This window comes from Diplotaxodon limnothrissa, linkage group LG11 (genome assembly GCF_057381915.1).
Source record: "Diplotaxodon limnothrissa isolate DT_005_m linkage group LG11, D_limnothrissa_male_GT1.1, whole genome shotgun sequence".
Taxonomy (NCBI): Eukaryota; Metazoa; Chordata; class Actinopteri; order Cichliformes; family Cichlidae; genus Diplotaxodon; species Diplotaxodon limnothrissa.
The window spans coordinates 20,204,368-20,224,186 of NC_140606.1; the positions used below are offsets into that span (position 1 = coordinate 20,204,368).

General features: G+C 38.2%; 1 protein-coding gene across 1 annotated transcript; it reads right to left on the reverse strand.

Moving 5' to 3' along the window:
- Nucleotides 1-234: 234 nt before the first annotated feature.
- On the reverse strand, nucleotides 235-19,368 carry LOC146622646 (NLR family CARD domain-containing protein 3-like). Its single transcript, XM_085366318.1, has 12 exons — nucleotides 19,306-19,368; nucleotides 17,782-17,872; nucleotides 16,284-16,391; nucleotides 12,946-13,053; nucleotides 12,256-12,319; nucleotides 11,083-11,311; nucleotides 8,803-10,600; nucleotides 8,540-8,713; nucleotides 8,013-8,186; nucleotides 6,111-6,284; nucleotides 5,873-5,919; nucleotides 235-1,345 (listed from the first exon to the last, which is right to left on the reverse strand). The coding sequence occupies exons 2-12, from the start codon at nucleotides 17,856-17,858 to the stop codon at nucleotides 819-821; spliced, it is 3,480 nt and encodes a 1,159-aa protein (XP_085222444.1). The 5' UTR covers nucleotides 17,859-17,872; nucleotides 19,306-19,368; the 3' UTR covers nucleotides 235-818.
- Nucleotides 19,369-19,819: the final 451 nt, after the last annotated feature.

Sequence of the window (19,819 nt, forward strand, 5' to 3'; positions counted from 1 at the left end):
TTTGCTAAATCTTTACATGCTCACAATAAAATATTGTGAAAAATGTTCAAGAAACTTTTTCTGAACATTCTTTGTTGACATTTGGAAGTCATAATAGGTTAAATAAAACAAAGCCTACTGCCTTTTTTACTTTCCATACAACTAATGAAATTAAGAGAGGTTTACATTGTAACAGTTACAGTATATTTACAGAAACTTCGTGCAACTTGTACAAAATTTACAGTCTCGCTATGGTTGAGTGAATAATCTCGCAATTTAGATTTTTTTTTCCTCAATTTATTTATTACTTTTTTGAAGTTCAGAATTCTGATAATTTTGCAAAATATACAAGGAAACATCATTGAATAAATGGCTGACTTTGTAAATTTCGTACCCACACCTCAAGAGTCGAACTCCACATTTTCGCTGCTGGAGCCAGCAAGTTCCACACTTGCACAGCCAGCCAAAGTCAAGCTGCCCAGTGCTCTAACCTCATCGCCACCGTACTGAGTGATGAAGATGCTGTTGTCCAGCCTCTCGAAGGTCCTGCACCGCAGCCAGCTCCAAGCCAAACATTCACTTCATCAATGTTCCCACAAGCCAGCTAAACTTCAGGCTGTGAATTGTGAATGGTGGGCCAGCTAACTTGAACTAGCCTGACCTAACCCTAGCTAGACTCAACTGCTTGAGACTTCTGTGCCAGAGCAGGCCTCTTTGATTAATTACTCAGACTTGCCGAATGGTCAGCTACTGGAAAAGCATTGGTGACTTTAAACTAAGGCCCTGATCTGTCGCCCTACTGCATCTAAGATGAGTTCCAAACAGATTTAAAGATTTATCTAACACAAAGCCAGCGATGAGTTAAATGGATCAGTCCTGACCCTGAAAGCAGGGTAGACTGGCTCCTTGAATTCATTATGGAAGGTCTGGAGGTGGATCAGTTTGCCAGAGGAGACATTAAAGAAGGACAGAGTGCCGGCATGCCAGTCCAGGTATACCCCTGTTCTGCTGGTAGCAGTTGTACGGATGGATCTTCTTTTGTTACCATGTTGGCAAGAGTAACCACCATTAGAGCACATCAGGGTCCAGGACTGATCATTGCATCCAAGACAGCTGTCATCCCCTTGCCCCTTCCTCTGGATTCCTTTGTACGTCACTCCTAAGTAAATATGTCCGTCCCATTCAACCTCCCAATAACAACAACCAGACAGACCCTCTGTACACAGCACTTGTTTCCAGTAGTCAAACCTCTCTGGGTGATCAGGATATGACTGCTTCTGTCTACCCATTGCCACTTTTCTGTTGTTGTTTGACATTACAAGGTTTTTGTTTGCAGTGTTTGGGTCCAGTGTGAGTTTACGGGCATCTGAAGGAAAGATAAAGCAGAACAGCAGTTTATTGTCTTCCTCTAACTTAGATGCTGTTTCAATTTGGGGAGATTGCAACACGTGCTTTTTTAGGTGCACTTTACCGATTTACTTTTAAATCATCTCCAGGGAGTCAAAGGCCTGTTTGAAGGTTAAGACTTGGTTTTAGGAAAAAGCTGAAATTACTTTCAATTAAGGGCTAGCGTAAGATTTTCACAATTCAAGTGGTAATTATACTTTGTCATGGGTTTGAATACAGAGTTGTTCCTTGAACTCAGAGGATGAGTCCATGCAGTTACAAAAAATGATCAAGCATGTGAATGTCTGCATTTGCATAAACCCAATCAAACACAGGCAGACATGAAAACTATAACGCATGCATTCGTTGGGATTGTTATGAAACGTTATGAACAGAAAGCAACTATTAGCTAAAATATTAGAACCAACCACATAGTGTCAAACTTCAGATCCCAAATTTTTAAGTTGGTCATACACAAACAGATGGAGAGAACAGATTGACACACATCTGGATATATTGCTGGTCCGATTTTAGATATAACTGTCAATATTCCCAAATTGATTGAAGAAACATTTAAAAACAGTTCCTTGCATAAATCACAAAAAAAAAGGTTTGCTAAGATGTGGAAAGGTTTACTGTTAATTGTTCTCTGTTTAACAACATAAAGAAGTATATCTCATGTGGTTAAGAATGTTTCTGCTTCCAGGGTTAATACTTTTGCTGTATAAGGTGGAGATTTTATCAGAATAAGCTTAATACAGCCCACATAAGGATGCATCTTATTTTGGGTATTGCCAACAAGTTACTTTTTACAATGGATTTGCAGAGTCTCAGGCTTTTATTCACATTCATAAACATTTATTATATTTATATATTTTTTTCCTCTCTTCCCTCTAGCTTTGCCTCTCTCACATACCATAAATGTCTGTTGAAATACATCTCTTAAGTTTATTAGATTAATGATTTTCTGTGAGAGAAACACAAGTTTTTCTTCTTCAGGCTCAATCTGCCTACCATAGCAACAAAACAACAGACCACCCTTAATGCTCCCATTTCTAGAAAGGAAGTACTAAACGCTGTAAAAACTTTAAAGAACGGAAAAACCCCAGGACCTGATGTTTTAGTAGGGAATTTTATATTTTATTTTATTTATATTAATTTAGTAAGCTGTTAATACCCATTACTTAATATGTTTAATTATTCGTTATTGCATAATAGATTACCTCAGACTTTAAGGGAAGCTAATATCTCTTATTTTGAAGAAGGGGAAGTGTGCAAAGTCTTGTTCACCTTATAGACTGATAGCTCTTCTAAATGTGGACCGGAAGATACTTTCTAAAATATTAGCTACCCGACTCGAAATTATCCTGCCTGTAATTATTAAAGAAGATCAAACAGGCTTTATAAAAGGCCGTAATTCCTGTAATAATGTCAGGCGCCTTCTCAATCTAATTAAGCTGCTCAGCAAAGGAACATGGGTGGTTTGGTGCTTTCTCTGGATGCTGAAAAAGCTTTTGACCGGATAGAATGGACTTAGTTATTTTACACTTTAAATAAATTCAGTCTTGGTGATAATTTCATTAAGTGGGTAAAAATTTTGTATGATAATCCTCAGGTGTCCATTTTGTCTTTTTTTTTTTTTTTTTTTTTTTTTTTTGCCTGTCCCGTTTGGCTCTTTTGCCATCAGAATTATTGTCTAAAGGCAAAGAAAGATGCCCAACGCCCATTTTGTCTAATGGACTGAAATCAGATAGTTTCCCATTGTTTAGAGGAACGAGGCAAGGCTGCCCACTGTCACCTCTTTTGTTTGCTATTGCCATTGCCATCGAACCGTTAGCCAAGGCGATAAGGACAGCACCTAATGTATGGGGCCTGCGAATCGATTATGAGCATAAGATCAGTTTATATGCAGATGATGTTTTAATATTTATTTCTGATCCAGGGACATCAATACTGGTTTTACTTAAGGCTATGCCAATTGGGAGCCCTAATTCAGTGCCAACTGGACTGTTTTCTTTCCCCTTCAAGCGGTCCACCACAGGTTTTGTATACTTAGGGATATTTATAACTCCAAAATTTAAACAAATGTATAAAGCAAATTTTGTCCCTCTGTTCGAGAAAGTAAAGCAGGATTTGGAGAGATGGAACTACCTACCTGTTTCCTGGCTAGGACGTATAGCTTTGGTTAAGATTAATATTTTGCCTCGACTGTTATTATCCTGTTCAAAGGATTCCAGTTATATTTTGAAATAGGGTGATGAAGCATCTGAATGGCTGGCTAAGCTCTTTTATATGGAGGAAACGCAGACCAAAGCTTAAGATGGCTACAGTACAGCTCCCAGATTCAGTAAGGGGTCTAGATTGACCAAAAATTAGAATATATCAATTGAGTACTCACATGTGCTATATTCATGACTGGGTTACAAATAATTCATACTCTATCTGGTTGGAGATTGAAACCTCTATTTCAAAGTATCCATTAAGGGACTTACTGTTCTTTAAGAACTTTAAAGATATTAGATCGAGCTGTGATAATCCAATCACACTTAATACACTTAAGGCCTGGCGGTCAGTATGTTGAATTGAGGGAAGGTTGAAATTAACATTATGTTTACCCCTATTGCGAATAATCTTGACTTTCAACCGGGGATGTTCGATATAGGTTTTAACGAATGGAAGAACAAAGGAATTCACAGACTGAGGGACTTATTCTCCGACAATGTGGTTATGCCATTTGACCAAATGGTTGAGAAATATTCTCTCCCCAAACATGGCTTTTCCTGTTATTTACAGATAAGGCATTATATCTTGCACAGTACTAACTTCAGTGAGAGTCATGAAGTCTCTCCTGATGAGAAATTATTATTTTTAACAGATAAAGAGGTACCTGTGAAGATATTTTATAAGGCTTTATATTCTGTACCGTCAGTGATGTCACAGAGGCTTAAAGGCACATAGAAAAAGGAGTTAGGTATAACAATTGATGATGAAGAGTGGAAAGATGTCTGGAGTTATGCCAAATCAATCTCAGTTTGTAATTGTACCAAAGCAATACAGTTAAAAATCATACAGAGAATGTATATATCCATATTTCGCAGACATCAACATAATCCTACCCTTTCACCCATGTGCCTCAAATGCAAGACAGAAACTCACAGCTTCTGGTCATGTTTGAAATTGCAAGAATATTGGTCTAATGTGTTATCTGAAATGGAGAAGATTTTGGGCTGTGAATTAGAGATGGACCCTCTGTCGCTCATACTGGGCCTCCCCAGCCGGCATTTAATATCAAAGAATAATAGGAGGTTGTATTGTATTCTCACCTATGCGACGAGGAAGAATATTCTACTCCAAAGGATTAATGAAAAAACACCTGCTATTAAAGGTTAGCAAAGAGTAGTTTTGGACCTAGTGCCATTGGAATATCTTACATGTGTACTGCAGTCAAAAACAGGCCAGTTCTTCAAGGTGTGGAACCTGATGTCTCTAATATTATGCTACAAGGATTCTCTTGAATATTCAAACGGCCGCATTCTACTGGGACCACAGGTACTGTATTGTATTCTTTATTTATCTTTTAGATGGATCTGAGCTGGTGTTTTGTTTTGTGCTTAGTTCTCAGTCTGTTTGTTTTGCTTTTTGCTTTGTTTTGGGGTTGTTTGTTTATTGATTTGTTGTTGGGGGGTTTTTTTTTGGGGGGGGGGGGGGGTGTTTGTTTGGTTTTTTTGGCTCTGAACTGTACACTTTATTATGTTATGTAATTATGTACTATTTGTGAAAATGGAAAAAATAAAAAAAAATAAAAAAAATATACAGTGGAACCCCGACTTACGAAATTAATTCATTCCGGAGGGTCTTTCGTAAGTCTAAAATTTTCATAAGTCGAAGCACCTATCGCGTCTTTTGAGTGAGGCAATGCTGAATGACAGGCTATAGGCTAATTGCTAACTAGAACAACAATATGTCGTTCAAGTGGAACAGCGAAGCACAAGTACGAAAGCCAAGGGGTTGTCACATGATTCAGAAGGCATTGTGGGCATTGTAGGCTCAGCCAATCAGAGCCAGTGGCTTTCATTACTCGGGCATTTTGCTGTAACACGGGCAGAAATACTGCCATTCAGTGCCTTCCTAACTTGAATTTTTCGTTAAATAGGGTATTCGTAAGTCGGGGTTCCACTGTATATAAAAATATATATTAAAAAAAAAAAGATATATGATGTTGACTTGAAAAGCTTGTTCGTTAGTATATCATATCAAATCAGGGCAAAAAGCTCTGAGTTTTTGCCCTGGTTGTTTGTGATGCTGGTAAACTGCAGTGGTACATTATAGAAATAAACTCACTGTGTCTTTGGTTAGAAATTAGTTAAATTAGTTCCATGATAGTAGGTTGAATACCACAAAATTACATAAATGAAATGACCTGAAGACTGTTAACACTTAACACTAACAACCAGTGCTGTAATTTTATTTAATGAAAAAAAAGAAAAGAAAAAAAGAGCATACTTACACTTCTGCAGAACAGGTTTTATGAACTGTGATCCACGGGGTTCAACCCTGGTGGGTATTGAAAAAGCAATTAACAGCAATTAACAAGGATTGATGTGGACAAAGTTGTTGTTTTTTGTAATCATAACATTAAGAGAAATTCATTTTAGTTGCTTAGAAATTAGTCTGGTTTCATTTTTATGTTTGTTTTTTCTGAAATATTTTAAAGAAAATCAATTTACACCTTGGTCTATTCATACCTGAGATCATTCAGTGCCCAGTTTGAATTCTCTCTTCCAGCAGAGAGCAGCTTAACTCCAGATTCTCCTGGATGATTGTAACTCAGATCCAACAATTTCAGGTGAGCTGGGTTAGAATTTAGAGCAGAAGCCACCGAAGCACAGCCTTTCTTTGTGATCAGACATCCTGACAGCCTACACACACAAAAAACACACAGAGATTTCTGAAGTCTAAACAGCAAAAAAGTGTCAAGACTAACACAAGGAAGAGCTTTGAATGTTCTTCAAGAAGCCAGAGGAACTATTCCTTAAAACTACTTAAAGAAATTATAAGAAAACCTGCAAAAGACAGTTCAGGCTATTTTAAACAAAAAAAGGTGGTCACACCAAATATTGACTTTCAATTGCACTTAATCAGTCTCTTTATTTGACTTCATTTCAATTCAACTGAATTTTAATTATACAATGCCAAATCACAACGGTTTATATTGTAAGGTAGACCCTACAATAATACAACAGAGAAAACCCAAACAATCATGACTAAGTGATATGAGCAAGTGCTTTGGTGACAGTGGGAAGGAAAAACTCCCTTTTAACAGGAAGAAACCTCCACCAGAACCAGGCTCAGGGAGGGGCAGGGCCATCTGCTGGTGTGAGGGGGGAGGAAGACAGGACAAAAGACATGAAGAAAGCCAGAGATTAACAATAACTAATAACTAAATGCAGAGAGGTGTATAAGCACGTAGTGAGTGAGAAAATCTCTTATGTAAGACTGATAACCCATATGGAAAAGAAATAGTAAAAACTTATAAAAGACTTGCATAAGATGTGGCCTACTTCATAAAGTGAATCATATAAGGCTTATATGATTTACTCATGAAAGTGGCCACTTTCTCATTACTTTCATATATTGTTTTAGTAAGTATCCAAAACATACAAGTTTCATTTATATAATTTTTCAAGGGATCTTACATCTGTTTTCACTCTTGTATGCTTTTCATACAAGTTTCACACAAGACAGATACAAACTTTATAAGATTTATATATATCTTTTCCATATGGGAAGGAGTGGGTAGGGTTGAGCCACCATTTATTTTTGTTAACGTTTAACCTTCTGGAGTTAAGACTATGTTGTTGATTTGATACTTACAGGTTTTCTGAGCTTGTGTTCGGTTTTGTTGTTTTGTCCTTAACTCACCGTGAGGATTTAATAATCCTGACATGATTCCTGTTAATTTGCTGAATAATAAATACAACATTGGTTTATGCAGATAACTTGTTTGTTGTGGCTGCTTGGGTTTGGTAAGTGGACGCCTATCCCGTGTTGTGTTCTGGCCCCCTAGTCAGGGCATAATAATAATCATATTAGTAGTAGTAGTAGTAGTAGTAGTAATAATAATACATTTTATTTATAGGCGCCTTTAAAGACCCTCAAGGTCACCTTACAATAGTACAAAAAACATAAGGTAAATGAATTTTTTTTTTTTTTTTTTTAAAAGCTTGAAAGTATAAAGGTAAACCAGGTGAGTGCTGTACCATTGATCCTAATAGATGCTAATCTATGAAGAAGGATGTGGTGAGAGACAGTATCAAAAGCTGCTGTCTCACTGTGACTCCAGTCAGCTGCAAACAGAAGATCATTTGTTATTTTTACTAGAGTTGTTTCTGTACTATGAAATGAATGGAAGCCAGACTGAAACTGTTCATACAAGTTATTACCAGTGAGGTGTCTATGAACCTGTGCATTCACTATCTTTTCCTGAATTTTGCCTGCAATAACTGAAAAGGTGACCCCTTGATACTGGCCTGAAAGGTTTGATGAAAAAAAAAAAGGGGGGGGGGGACAACATATGAAAATATGATTTTTTTTTTTTTCTGCCTAGATCATTTTTAAAGAGGCTGAACAAATGGCTGTATCCTGACCTGAGAGTTTCCAGTCTGCATTCTGGGCTTTTTAGTCCTTCACAGAGCAGCATCACAGCTGAATCCTCCAAGTTATTGTTACTCAGGTCCAGCTCTCTCAGACTGGAGGGCTTGGAGCCGAGAACAGAAGCCAGTGCCTCACAGCTTTTTCCTGACAGGTTGCAGCAACAAAGACTAAAAAAAGGAACAAGTAACAAAATAGTGTGATGACAACAACTCATTGTCCTTAATATGCAGCCGTTTTCCACTACTGCCAAAAAAAAAAAGATAAGCATTTGAAAGATATTTTGTTAAGTTACAGTTATTATAGAATCACACATATTATTACATTAGCACCATTAACAACAGTGGACCCTGTTAAAGAGCCAGTTATTGCAAATAAATAAATAAATACATACATACATACATGTTTTAATCTGATAATAGTCCGTTATAATAAAGAAATTATATTACTGATTACACATTTGATGACATGTATTAATGCTAAAGTAGGTTTTAAATAACTATTTGATTCTTTTAATCCTAACCTGAGTGTTTCCAGTTTGCAGTGTGGACTCTGTAATCCTTCACATAGCAGCTTCACTCCGGAATCCTGTACGTTGTTGTAATTCAGGTCTAGTTTTCTCAGACTGGAAGACTGGGAGCTAAGAACTGAGGCCAGAGGCTTCAAACTTCTCTCTGACAGGTCATGACAACTCACCCTAAAAGTATTTGCAACAAAAAGTATTTGAACTGACAGATCTTTTTATACACCTTTATACATTTGATTTATACAGGTATTTTAACCTACACAGCTTTAGTAAATGCTTTGACCACTGGCAGCAGCCTCAGAAGAACCTCCTCTGAAGTGGAGTATTTATTTAAGTCAAACACATTCAGCTCTTCTTCTGATGACAGTAAGATGAAGACCAAAGCTGACCAATGAGAAGTAGACAGTTTATCTATGGGCAAACGTCCTGAGCTCAAGTGTTGTTGTATTTCTTCTGTTAGAGAATGATCATTTAGCTCATTCAGACAATGAAACAGGTTGATGCTCTTCTCTGGACAGGAAGTGGAACTGATCTTACTCTTGATGTACTGGACTGTTTTGTGATTGGTCAGTGAGCTGCTTTCTGTCTCTTTCACTAAACCATGTAGCAGTCTCTGATTGTTCTCCAAAGATAAACCAAGGAGGAAGCGCAGGAATAGGTCCAGGTGTCCATTTGGACTCTGTAAGGCCTGGTCTACAGCACTCTGGTAGAGAGATAGTGAATCAGGTTTGGCTTTAAACAGTCTGGACCACACTGAAGTTCCTTCTGACATCAAATTGACTCCAGAATTGAAAAATGTCAGATAAACATGAAGAGCAGCAAGAAACTCCTGAACACTCAGATGAACAAAGGAGAACATCTTGTCTTGGTACAATCCACTTTCCTCTTGAAAAACTTGTGTGAATACTCCTGAGTACCAAGAGGCTGCTCTGATATCAGTGCCACCCTCTGTCAGATCTGATTCATAAAAGATCAGGTTTCCTTTGTGCAGCTGCTTATATGCCAGTTCTGCCAATGACTCGATCATCTTTCTGGTCTCTGGAGTCCAGTGTGAATCTGTCACCGCTCCTCCATCATACTTGATGTTCTTCAGTTTGCACTGAACCACCAGAAAGTGAATATACATCTCAGTTAGGGTCTTGGGCAGCTCTCCTCCTTCTTCTGTTTTTAATACCTTCTCCAGAACTGTAGCAGAGATCCAGCAGAAGACAGGGATGTGGCACATGATGTGAAGGATTCGTGACCTTTTGATATGGGAAATAATTCTGCTTCTCTGCTCTTCTTCACTAAATCTCTTGTGGAAATATTCCTCCTTCTCCATGTCGTTGAAACCTCTAACCTCTGTCACCATGTCTACGTACTCAGGTGGGATCTGATTGGCTGCTGCAGGTCGTGTGGTTATCCAGACACGAGCAGAGGAAAGCAATTTTCCACTTATGATGTTTGTCAGTAGCACATCCAATGAGGTGGACTCTGTAACATCAGTCAGGATATCAGTTTTGTGGAAGTCCAGTGAAAGTTGAGACTCATCCAAACCATCAAAGATAAACAAAACCCTAAAATCCTGGAACCTGCAGATTCCTTCTTCTTTCATTTCAGGAAAGAAGTGATTAACAAGTTCCACCAAACTAAACCTTTTCTCTCTCAGCACATTCAGCTCTCTGAAGGAAAATAGAAATATGAATTGGATATGCTGGTTGACTTTGCCTTCAGCCCAGTCCAAAGCAAACTTCTGTGTTAAAACTGTTTTCCCCATGCCAGCCACTCCCATTGTCATGACTGTTCTAATTGGTTCATCTTTTTCAGTAGAGAGTTTAAATATGTCTTCTTGTTTGATTTTTGGTTCAATTCCATCTGATTTCCTGGATGCTGCTTCAATCTGTCTGACTTCATGCTCAGAGTTGACCTCTGTAAATCTCCCCTCTGTGATATAGAGCTCTGTGTAGATCTGATTCAGAAGAGTTGGATTTCCTGCTTTGGCAATCCCCTCAAACACACACTGAAACTTCTTCTTTAGACTTGATTTTAGTTTATATGGACACATGGCCCCAGAAGCTCCTAACAAGAAAAATGATAAATTGTATTAAATTAGATCATGGTACAGGTATCTCAATTTCCCTACTTTAAACCAAAGACAAATTAGGTGACAGAAAAATAATAAAAAAATGACACAAACAAAGCCACATTTATCTCTTAATGTGATGGTAGAAAATCCTTTCTTTTGGGGGATTTTGGTCCACATGTTAATTTTATACACATGTGATATTGAAATAATCCAAAATTTTATAAGCAAAATAATCAACTTATTGTCACTACTGAATCACTCACTGGGTGATTCAGTAAAGAATTTTACTAATAGAAAAAAATGTGATTTCTACTACCCAGACAGAAACTCTTGATATACTCTTGGATAGTATGCATAGCTAAGAAGACCTTTAAAGATGTAATGTTTTGTATAGAAGATTTTCAGCACCTCAGATTTTAATTGTTTTGGCTTGTATGTTTGTTTTGCTTCATCTACTGTATTAAAAACCTCTTACTGTTTTGCAGAGAGTCAGCCAGCTCTCCATGTTTCATTCGTCTCATGACCTGCAGTGTGATTTTCAGAAAAGCCTCTCTGCTCCTCCATATCTGGTCTTCATCTTCACTATTATTTATCTCCTCCTCCTTAGCTTGACTCTCCAAGCATTTTGGGTAATCTGGACTCAGCAATTTACGGAATGTCTTCAGCTCATTTTTCACAAAAGTAACAATGTTCTCCTCAACAACCTGTAATACAATAAAATTTCAGTTTCAAAAGCAGAAATGTATCTCTGTCAAAAGCTTTGATTCTTCATTTCACAGACCACTGTCCAAAATGTATTATTATGTACCTTCAGTTGACTCCTTTCTATCTTCTTTCTAAATCTAGGGAAGAGCCATGTATACAAACTCATTCCACCCACATGTACATATTCTTTTATTCTTTTAGTTTGTTTGTAAAGTTGATGGTATAAAATGCTAAATAGTTTCACCTCAGTTCTTTCTTTACCACAACAGACTGGTGCAAAACACTGCAGACCCTGTGCCAAGCCATTTGTCAATCCCACTCTGTACTTTTCCCCCCATAAACAAAACCCAAGATACCTGAATTCCACCACTTGGGGAAACAGCTCCTCCCCAATTTGGAGTGGACACTTTCCCCCTTAAACCCTTAATAAGAAACACTGCTTTAGACTTGGTGCAAATTCTCATTCCAGCCATTTCATAATGAGTTTCAAGTAGAGGTCAATACTTGATGACACCAAAAGGGCAACATCAAAAAAAAAGATGTGATCCTGAAAGGTTCAGCTATGTCAATCAAGATGGCCCAACGACATCCTAAGACTTCAGGAACTCAGGGTTAAACTCATTCAGTCCCCCCCCCCAGAAGGAGCCCACATTACATTACATGAAGTGTCAACCATCTGGTTGTGTAAGTGCCACCACAATAGGCCACAGCCAGTTTCCTACTGCTGACTCAGCAGTAGAAGCGTGGAAGATAGTTCATATGGACTGAATGTCCCCAGTTTTTCTCAGTGTTCTGCAAAATGCGGAAGTTGAAGATTTCCTGGATCAGGACCTCCACCACACACTCTCAGAATACACTCAAAATATGTTTTGGTGAACTAGACCAGTTAAAGTACTCTGTTTCTTTTATTTATTTACAGAGGGTTGCTTATACAGTTACTAACCAGAAATATGGAGTCCAGGTCTGTCTGATGATGGGTGGACCCCTCTGACACCGTCTGGTGACCTCTGTGGGCAAAACATGACTAAAATTATTGCTAGGGAACTGCATCAGGTTTACTGCTAGGGAGTCAAATAACACATCAGTAATGCCACTCACTAATCACCTCCAGGTCACACTGTATTGATGCAGTATTTTGTGGTAAAGAAGATGGAAATCCGTATGGAATGTTAATGAACATACTTTTCAGATGTTAAGTAATATACGTTATGTCTTGATTTGAATTTTTTGATTGATCCAAGTAAATATTCCGGAATAATAGATTTCTGATTTGAATGAGCCGTAAGCCACAGTCATGAAAATTAAAACAAAAAGGTCATTACGTAAGTTTAGATTAGATAAAGTATTTAAAACAAAGAAAAAGGAATAAGAGAACAAAATTATTCTGTATACAAAGAGGAGACATATTTGTATACGTTACATAACAACACAACATTTTTGGTTTGGGACAAAACACATTAAAACAAATGTGCATTTAAAAAAAAATAATAGAAGCTACATTAAATGGAGCCCATGGTACTTGCCTCAGGAAGTCTGTGCTTACTGACTGACACACTTGATGGCAAGAGAAGCAAACAACATAGATCTTAATACCGATCTCACAGTTATGCTAAAAACTGCTCTGCTGACTTACTCTGTAGCTGATTCTTGTTGGTTGAAACTAATCGGGTAATCCCTGGATCTCTGACTCTCCATGGATACACAGCTTTGTGAAGTTGAGTTTAATTGTTCCTGCTTAGTCCTGAAAGAAATGGACAACACAAAAAATTCAAAGGATAAGTGTTACTAGTTATGCTCCAGCAATGTCATGCTCCACAAGTCTGGTGGAGCATGACATTGTTTTAAGACCTGATGCAGCTGTGAAGCGTTTGAGTTACAGGATACCAGAACACTTCCTGGTGGAGCTAAAGGAGGAGGTGGACCTCATGCTGTCTCTTGGAATCATCCAACCTTCAACAAGTGAGTGTTGCAACCCTGTTGTCTTTTATGAGCTCAACATTTATTACTTTTGTAAATATGATTTTTTTGGGTTAAATAAACGGAAACCCTATTTTTCTAATAATTCCTGTGACTCCTCCTGCTTTTTCAGCTCAGTCCATCACAATATAAATAAACAATGTTTTTAAAATTTTTAATCAATTTAATTCCATTCAATGGCTTTCAGAAATATTCACCATATACAGTTAGGCCAATATTTATTTGGATACTGGCACAAGTTTTGTTTTCTGTTTACTGAAACATATCCCAGTTGTAGTTATATAATAAACATGAACAGAAAGTGTAGACTCTCAGCTTTCATTTGAGGGTATCCACATTCAAATTGGAAGAAGGATTTAGGAGTTTCAGCTCCTTACCATGTGCCACATTCTTTTTAAAAGGAACAAAAATAATTGGACAATTGACTCAAAGGCTATTTCATGGGCATGGATGGGCAATTCCTTCGTTATGTCATGTAGGATCAGTTAGGGAGATAAAAGGCCTGGAGTTGATTTGAGCCGTAGCGCTTGCATTTGGAAGATTTTGCTGTGAACAGAACATGCTGTCAAAGGAATTCTCCATTCAGGTTAACAAACCATCTTTAAGGAGTGAAAACTGATTTTAAAAAAAAAGCCATCCGAGAAATTGCTACAAGATTAGGAGTGACAAAATCTACAGTTTGGTACAAAAATATGGAGTCCAAGTCTGTCTGATGATAGGTGGACCCCTCTGACACTGTCTGGTGACCCCTGTGGGCACAACATGACTCATTATTGATGATTACTAAATCATGTCCCTCTTATAGTGCTAAGGAGTCAAATAACACATCAGTAATGCCACTCACTAATCACCTCCAGGTCACACTGTATTGATGCAGTAATTTGTGATATAGGAGGTCAAAATCAGTATGGAATATTAATGAACATACTTTTCAGACATTGAGTACCATACATTATTTCTTGATTTGATTTTTTGATTGATCCAAGTAAATATTCCGAAATAATGGATTTCTGATTTGAATGAGCCGTAAGCCACAGTCATGAAAATTAAAACAAAAAGTCATTACATATTGAGACAGAGGCAAGTTTAGATTTTGGCTTTGTAAAGTGTTTAAAACAAAGAAAAAGGAATAATAGAACAAATTTATTCTACATACAAAGAGGAGACATATTTGTATACAGTGGGGCAAAAAAGTATTTAGTCAGCCACCGATTGTGCAAGTTCCCCCACCTAAAATGATGACAGAGGTCAGTAATTTGCACCAGAGGTACACTTCAACTGTGAGAGACAGAATGTGAAAAAAAAATCCATGAATTCACATGGTAGGATTTGTAAAGAATTTATTCGTAAATCAGGGTGGAAAATAAGTATTTGGTCAATAACAAAAATACAACTCAATACTTTGTAACATAACCTTTGTTGGCAATAACAGAGGTCAAACGTTTACTATAGGTCTGTACCAGGTTTGCACACACAGTAGCTGGTATTTTGGCCCATTCCTCCATGCAGATCTTCTCGAGAGCAGTGATGTTTTGGGGCTGTCGCCGAGCAACACGGACTTTCAACTCCCGCCACAGATTTTCTATGGGGTTGAGGTCTGGAGACTGGCTAGGCCACTCCAGGACTTTCAAATGCTTCTTACGGAGCCACTCCTTTGTTGCCCGGGCGGTGTGTTTTGGATCATTGTCATGTTGGAAGACCCAGCCTCGTTTCATCTTCAAAGTTCTCACTGATGGAAGGAGGTTTTGGCTCAAAATCTCACGATACATGGCCCCATTCATTCTGTCCTTAACACGGATCAGTCGTCCTGTCCCCTTGGCAGAAAAACAGCCCCATAGCATGATGTTTCCACCCCCATGCTCCACAGTAGGTATGGTGTTCTTGGGATCCAACTCAGTATTCTTCTTCCTCCAAACACGACGAGTTGAGTTTATACCAAAAAGTTCTACTTTGGTTTCATCTGACCACATGACATTCTCCCAATCCTCTGCTGTATCATCCATGTGCTCTCTGGCAAACTTCAGACGGGCCTGGACATGCACTGGCTTCAGCAGCGGAACACGTCTGGCACTGCGGGATTTGATTCCCTGCCGTTGTAGTGTGTTACTGATGGTGACCTTTGTTACTTTGGTCCCAGCTCTCTGCAGGTCATTCACCAGGTCCCCCCGTGTGGTTCTGGGATCTTTGCTCACCGTTCTCATGATCATTTTGACCCCACGGGATGAGATCTTGCGTGGAGCCCCAGATCGAGGGAGATTATCAGTGGTCTTGTATGTCTTCCATTTTCTGATGATTGCTCCCACAGTTGATTTTTTCACACCAAGCTGCTTGCCTATTGTAGATTCACTCTTCCCAGTCTGGTGCAGGTCTACAATACTTTTCCTGGTGTCCTTCGAAAGCTCTTTGGTCTTGGCCATGGCGGAGTTTGGAGTCTGACTGTTTGAGGCTGTGGACAGGTGTCTTTTATACAGATGATGAGTTCAAACAGGTGCCATTCATACAGGTAACGAGTAGGGGACAGAAAAGCTTCTTACAGAAGACGTTACAGGTCTGTGAGAGCCAGAGATTTTCCATGTTTGAGGTGACCAAATACTTATTTTCCACCCTAATTTACGAATAAATTCTTTACAAATCCTACCATGTGGATTCATGGATTTTTTTTTCACATTCTGTCTCTCACAGTTGAAGTGTACCTCTGGTGCAAATTACTGACCTCTGTCATCATTTTAAGTGGGGGAACTTGCACAATCGGTGGCTGACTAAATACTTTTTTGCCCCACTGTACATAACAGAACAACACAACATATTCAGTTTGGGACAGAACACATTAAAACAAATATGCATTTTTAAAAAAAAGCATTAAATGGAGCCCATGGCACTTGCCTCAGGAAGTCTGTGCTTACTGACTGACACAGTTGATGGCAAGAGAAGCAAACAACATAGATCTTTTAATAATAATTTCATAGTTATGCTAAAACTGCTTTGCTGACTTACTCTGTAGCTGATTCTTGCTGGTTGAAACTAATCGGGTAATCCCTGGATCTCTGGCTCTCCATGGATACACAGCTTTGTGAAGTTGAGTTTGAATGTTCCTGCTTAGTCCTGAAAGAAATGTACCATACAAAAAAGTCGCACGGGAGTTCTATAGACTTCAGTCACTGACAGGAAAATGGTAAGTGGTACTAGTTACCATACATAGCCAGACATATTAGAGGAAAGGTACTGACCTCATACCTTATACTGTTTAGGATGTTGGAGATTTGATGTTTTACTTCATGATCACCAAGTGATTTATTACTTACTACTCATATTTTGTTATATATTACTTTGAATATTATTTTTCAACATGCTTCATGTTTTAATTCAGTTTATGGTTATACTTTTGTACTCTGGTTTGTGTGTGCTCTGAAAATGTCAAGATGTGACAACAGAAAGCTAGTTTGCAAGTCGAGGTTATATACATCTGTCCAAGAATGCTACCAACATGTTTAACTGCTAACCAATGTAATGTCTTTAACATCCATGTGAAGAGTTTTACTGAAAAAAATGAATTATTTTTAGAGCATATTGGACATGGAGTATCAAACAATATATAACTCTGTTGATTTACTGCATTCTTATCTTTCATGATATAAATAAACATTTTTTTAATAAATTTTATTCCATTCACCGGCTTTCAGAAATATTCATTATATATAATTAGGTTCATATATATTGTGATACTGACTCAAGTTTTGTTTTCTGTTTACTGAAACATATTCCAGTTAAGAACAGAAAAAACCCATCTGAGAAATTCCTTGATGCATGCTCAATCATCCAGGTAAGTAAATCTCCAAAAGCTGATTCTGTTCATCTGGACGTAGCTGACAAAGCTATATCCAAATGAACAGAATCAACTTTTGGAGACATCCAAGAAATTGCTACAATATTAGGAGTCTTCAGTTTGGTACATGCTGAGAAAGAAATAAAACACGGGTGAACTCAGCAACACAAAAAGACCTGGATATCTACAGAAGACCACATTTCCATGGTGAAGAGAAATCCTTTCACAACAACCAACCAAGTGAACAAGTGAGGAAGGTGTATCAATATCAAAGTCTACCATAAAGAGAAGACTACGTGAAAGTGAATACAGAGGGTTCAACTCCAAGGTGCAAGCCACTTATAAGCCTTAAGAATAGAAAGGCTAGATTGGACTCTGCTAAAAAAAAAAAAAAAAAAAAAAGGACACTTCAAGTATTTGGCTTTGACTATTTCCTACATTTCTAAGTACAAATATCCCTTCTATAGTTCCCTGAATGATCAAATTCATAATAGTATATACATTATCTATATTCAGTCTCTAAAATGTCCAAAAGAGCCCAGTTGAGAGGTAAAGGATGTGCTTTTTTAGAACAAGGGACAGAACAAAAATACCCAATCCCAACCTAACAAAACATTATCCAAAACTTTAAATCGGAGGATTTTGAGTTGAAAGAGATTTCCATCTTACCTCTCGAGGTCTGCCTGGCTGCCATGTTCCTCATTTGAGGGCAGCAGTCCCTCATCTTTTTCCTCAGACTGACTCATAGGACAGTTTTTACCTTTACAAAAAAAACAAACCCAACATGTTCCATTATTATCAGGACTTGCTCATAACAGGGTTGTTAAATAATTTAAGGAGGTTCATTAGGTTCGATCCCTGGGCTCTCTGTCCTGGTCGTTGTGTCCCTGGGCAAGACACTTTACCCTACTTGCCTACTGGTGTTGGCCAGAGGGGCCGATGGCACGATATGGCAGCCTCGCTTCTGTCAATCTGCCCCAGGGCAGCTGTGGCTACAACTGTAGCTTGCCTCCACCAGTGTATGAATGTGAGAGTGAATGAATAGTGGTATTGTAAAGCGCTTTGGGTGCCTTGAAAAGCGCTATATAAATCCAATCCATTATTATTATTATTATTATTAGGTTCATCTTCCTGCCCACCTTCTTAAAACCAATTACCCTCCAAGCACCATATTTTAAATCACACTGCTCATCTTTGATTTTCCCTTGCAGAAACCTATGTGCAACCCACCTCACACATGTCATTTCATCCAAGCCTCCATCTTATTTTCACCACCACCAGCATCTACCAGAGGGCCCTGTCTCAATTCCTATCACCACTGAGATTTCACTCTGTGAGGAGCCATCGGAGTCTAATCAAATCTTTATTTAATTCCTTCTAATAATCTGGCCTTATTGAACTGCCAGCGGCTGTAATCAATATTATTTGCCAGTCAAAGTCGTCATTGTTGCTACTGTTTGAATACAGTTTGAATCGATACATTCCACCATCATCTGATTAAGATAGCTAGCTATGACTGAGATGGATGATTGTAAATAACACTGGTGCTCAAAAGAGGGAGGTGAAAAGAGAGCAGGATAAGTACAGTGCCAGGGCTTTGGATTCGAGCAGTGTTGTCACTGACTTTGCTAAGTGCAAAACCTAAAAGATGATGTTCTGATGGGTGAGTAGTTTGTGTTCTTTCCTGAAAGCAAACTGAAATAGTTATATGCTGAAAATATGTGCTCATATTTTAAGTACCTCCCCCCGACACCCCGGAAAGGAGATGCCTGTGCCTGTCAGCCTTGTATGCTTCCAGTAGTCCTTTTTAACCCAGCTAGTTTCACTTCCTCATAGCACTAAATTGTATGACGTGTTATCTAAGTACTATGATCACCAGGGTAGAGTTAGTCCGACAGGAAAACAACAGCGGGCCCCGATCAGTTCTTAGGTTCATACTGATGTTCACACGGTGTTTGTCTGCTTTTTATTACCAGTTTCATCACGTAAATAATAAAATTTTCCCGATAAAGCTTTCTAATTACGTCCTTTCGGCTATGTAGTCGAAATGGTTTTCAGTTTGCTTGGATAATAAAGACAGACTATTAGAGATATTTCCGTATTTTGTATATACTCGCTAAACGACGCCGTACACTTCGATACAGTAGAAATGAGACGTAACCTCAGACTTGAACAGCAGTTCTGCTGACCTACCTTTTATATGTTACCGAGTTATCTGTTGTGGCGAAAAAGGAGAAGCGAAAGTGTGAAGTTCTGTTGAAGTCAGCTGATTAGCCTACGTGCTGTTTAAAGAGTTATTCCCTCTATATCCAATGATTGAAACGTTCGTAGAGTTTTACAGAAAAATGCAGACTAATATAACCCTTTAGAAGAAGGAGAATAATATGGGCTACAAATAAATCATTTTAAGGCGGGGAAGCTGCTCAGTATTTCATACTCTATTTCAACATTGTATTATTGTTAAAAGCTGAATTCGTGTAAACTTAGTCATCTAATCGATTTCGGCATCAACGAGAACGACTAGGCTTGGTATCAAAATATATTCTGATAAAGCTTTACCCTGAAAATTCAGTTACAGCTATACAAAAATACGTATTTATATGTTGATAACTGCTAATTACGATTGGCAGTGAAGGCAGCACGAGCATAGAAGCGGGTACATAGCTGCATACAAGCTTAAGCTTCATCTTAAAGCAGAAATGAAAAA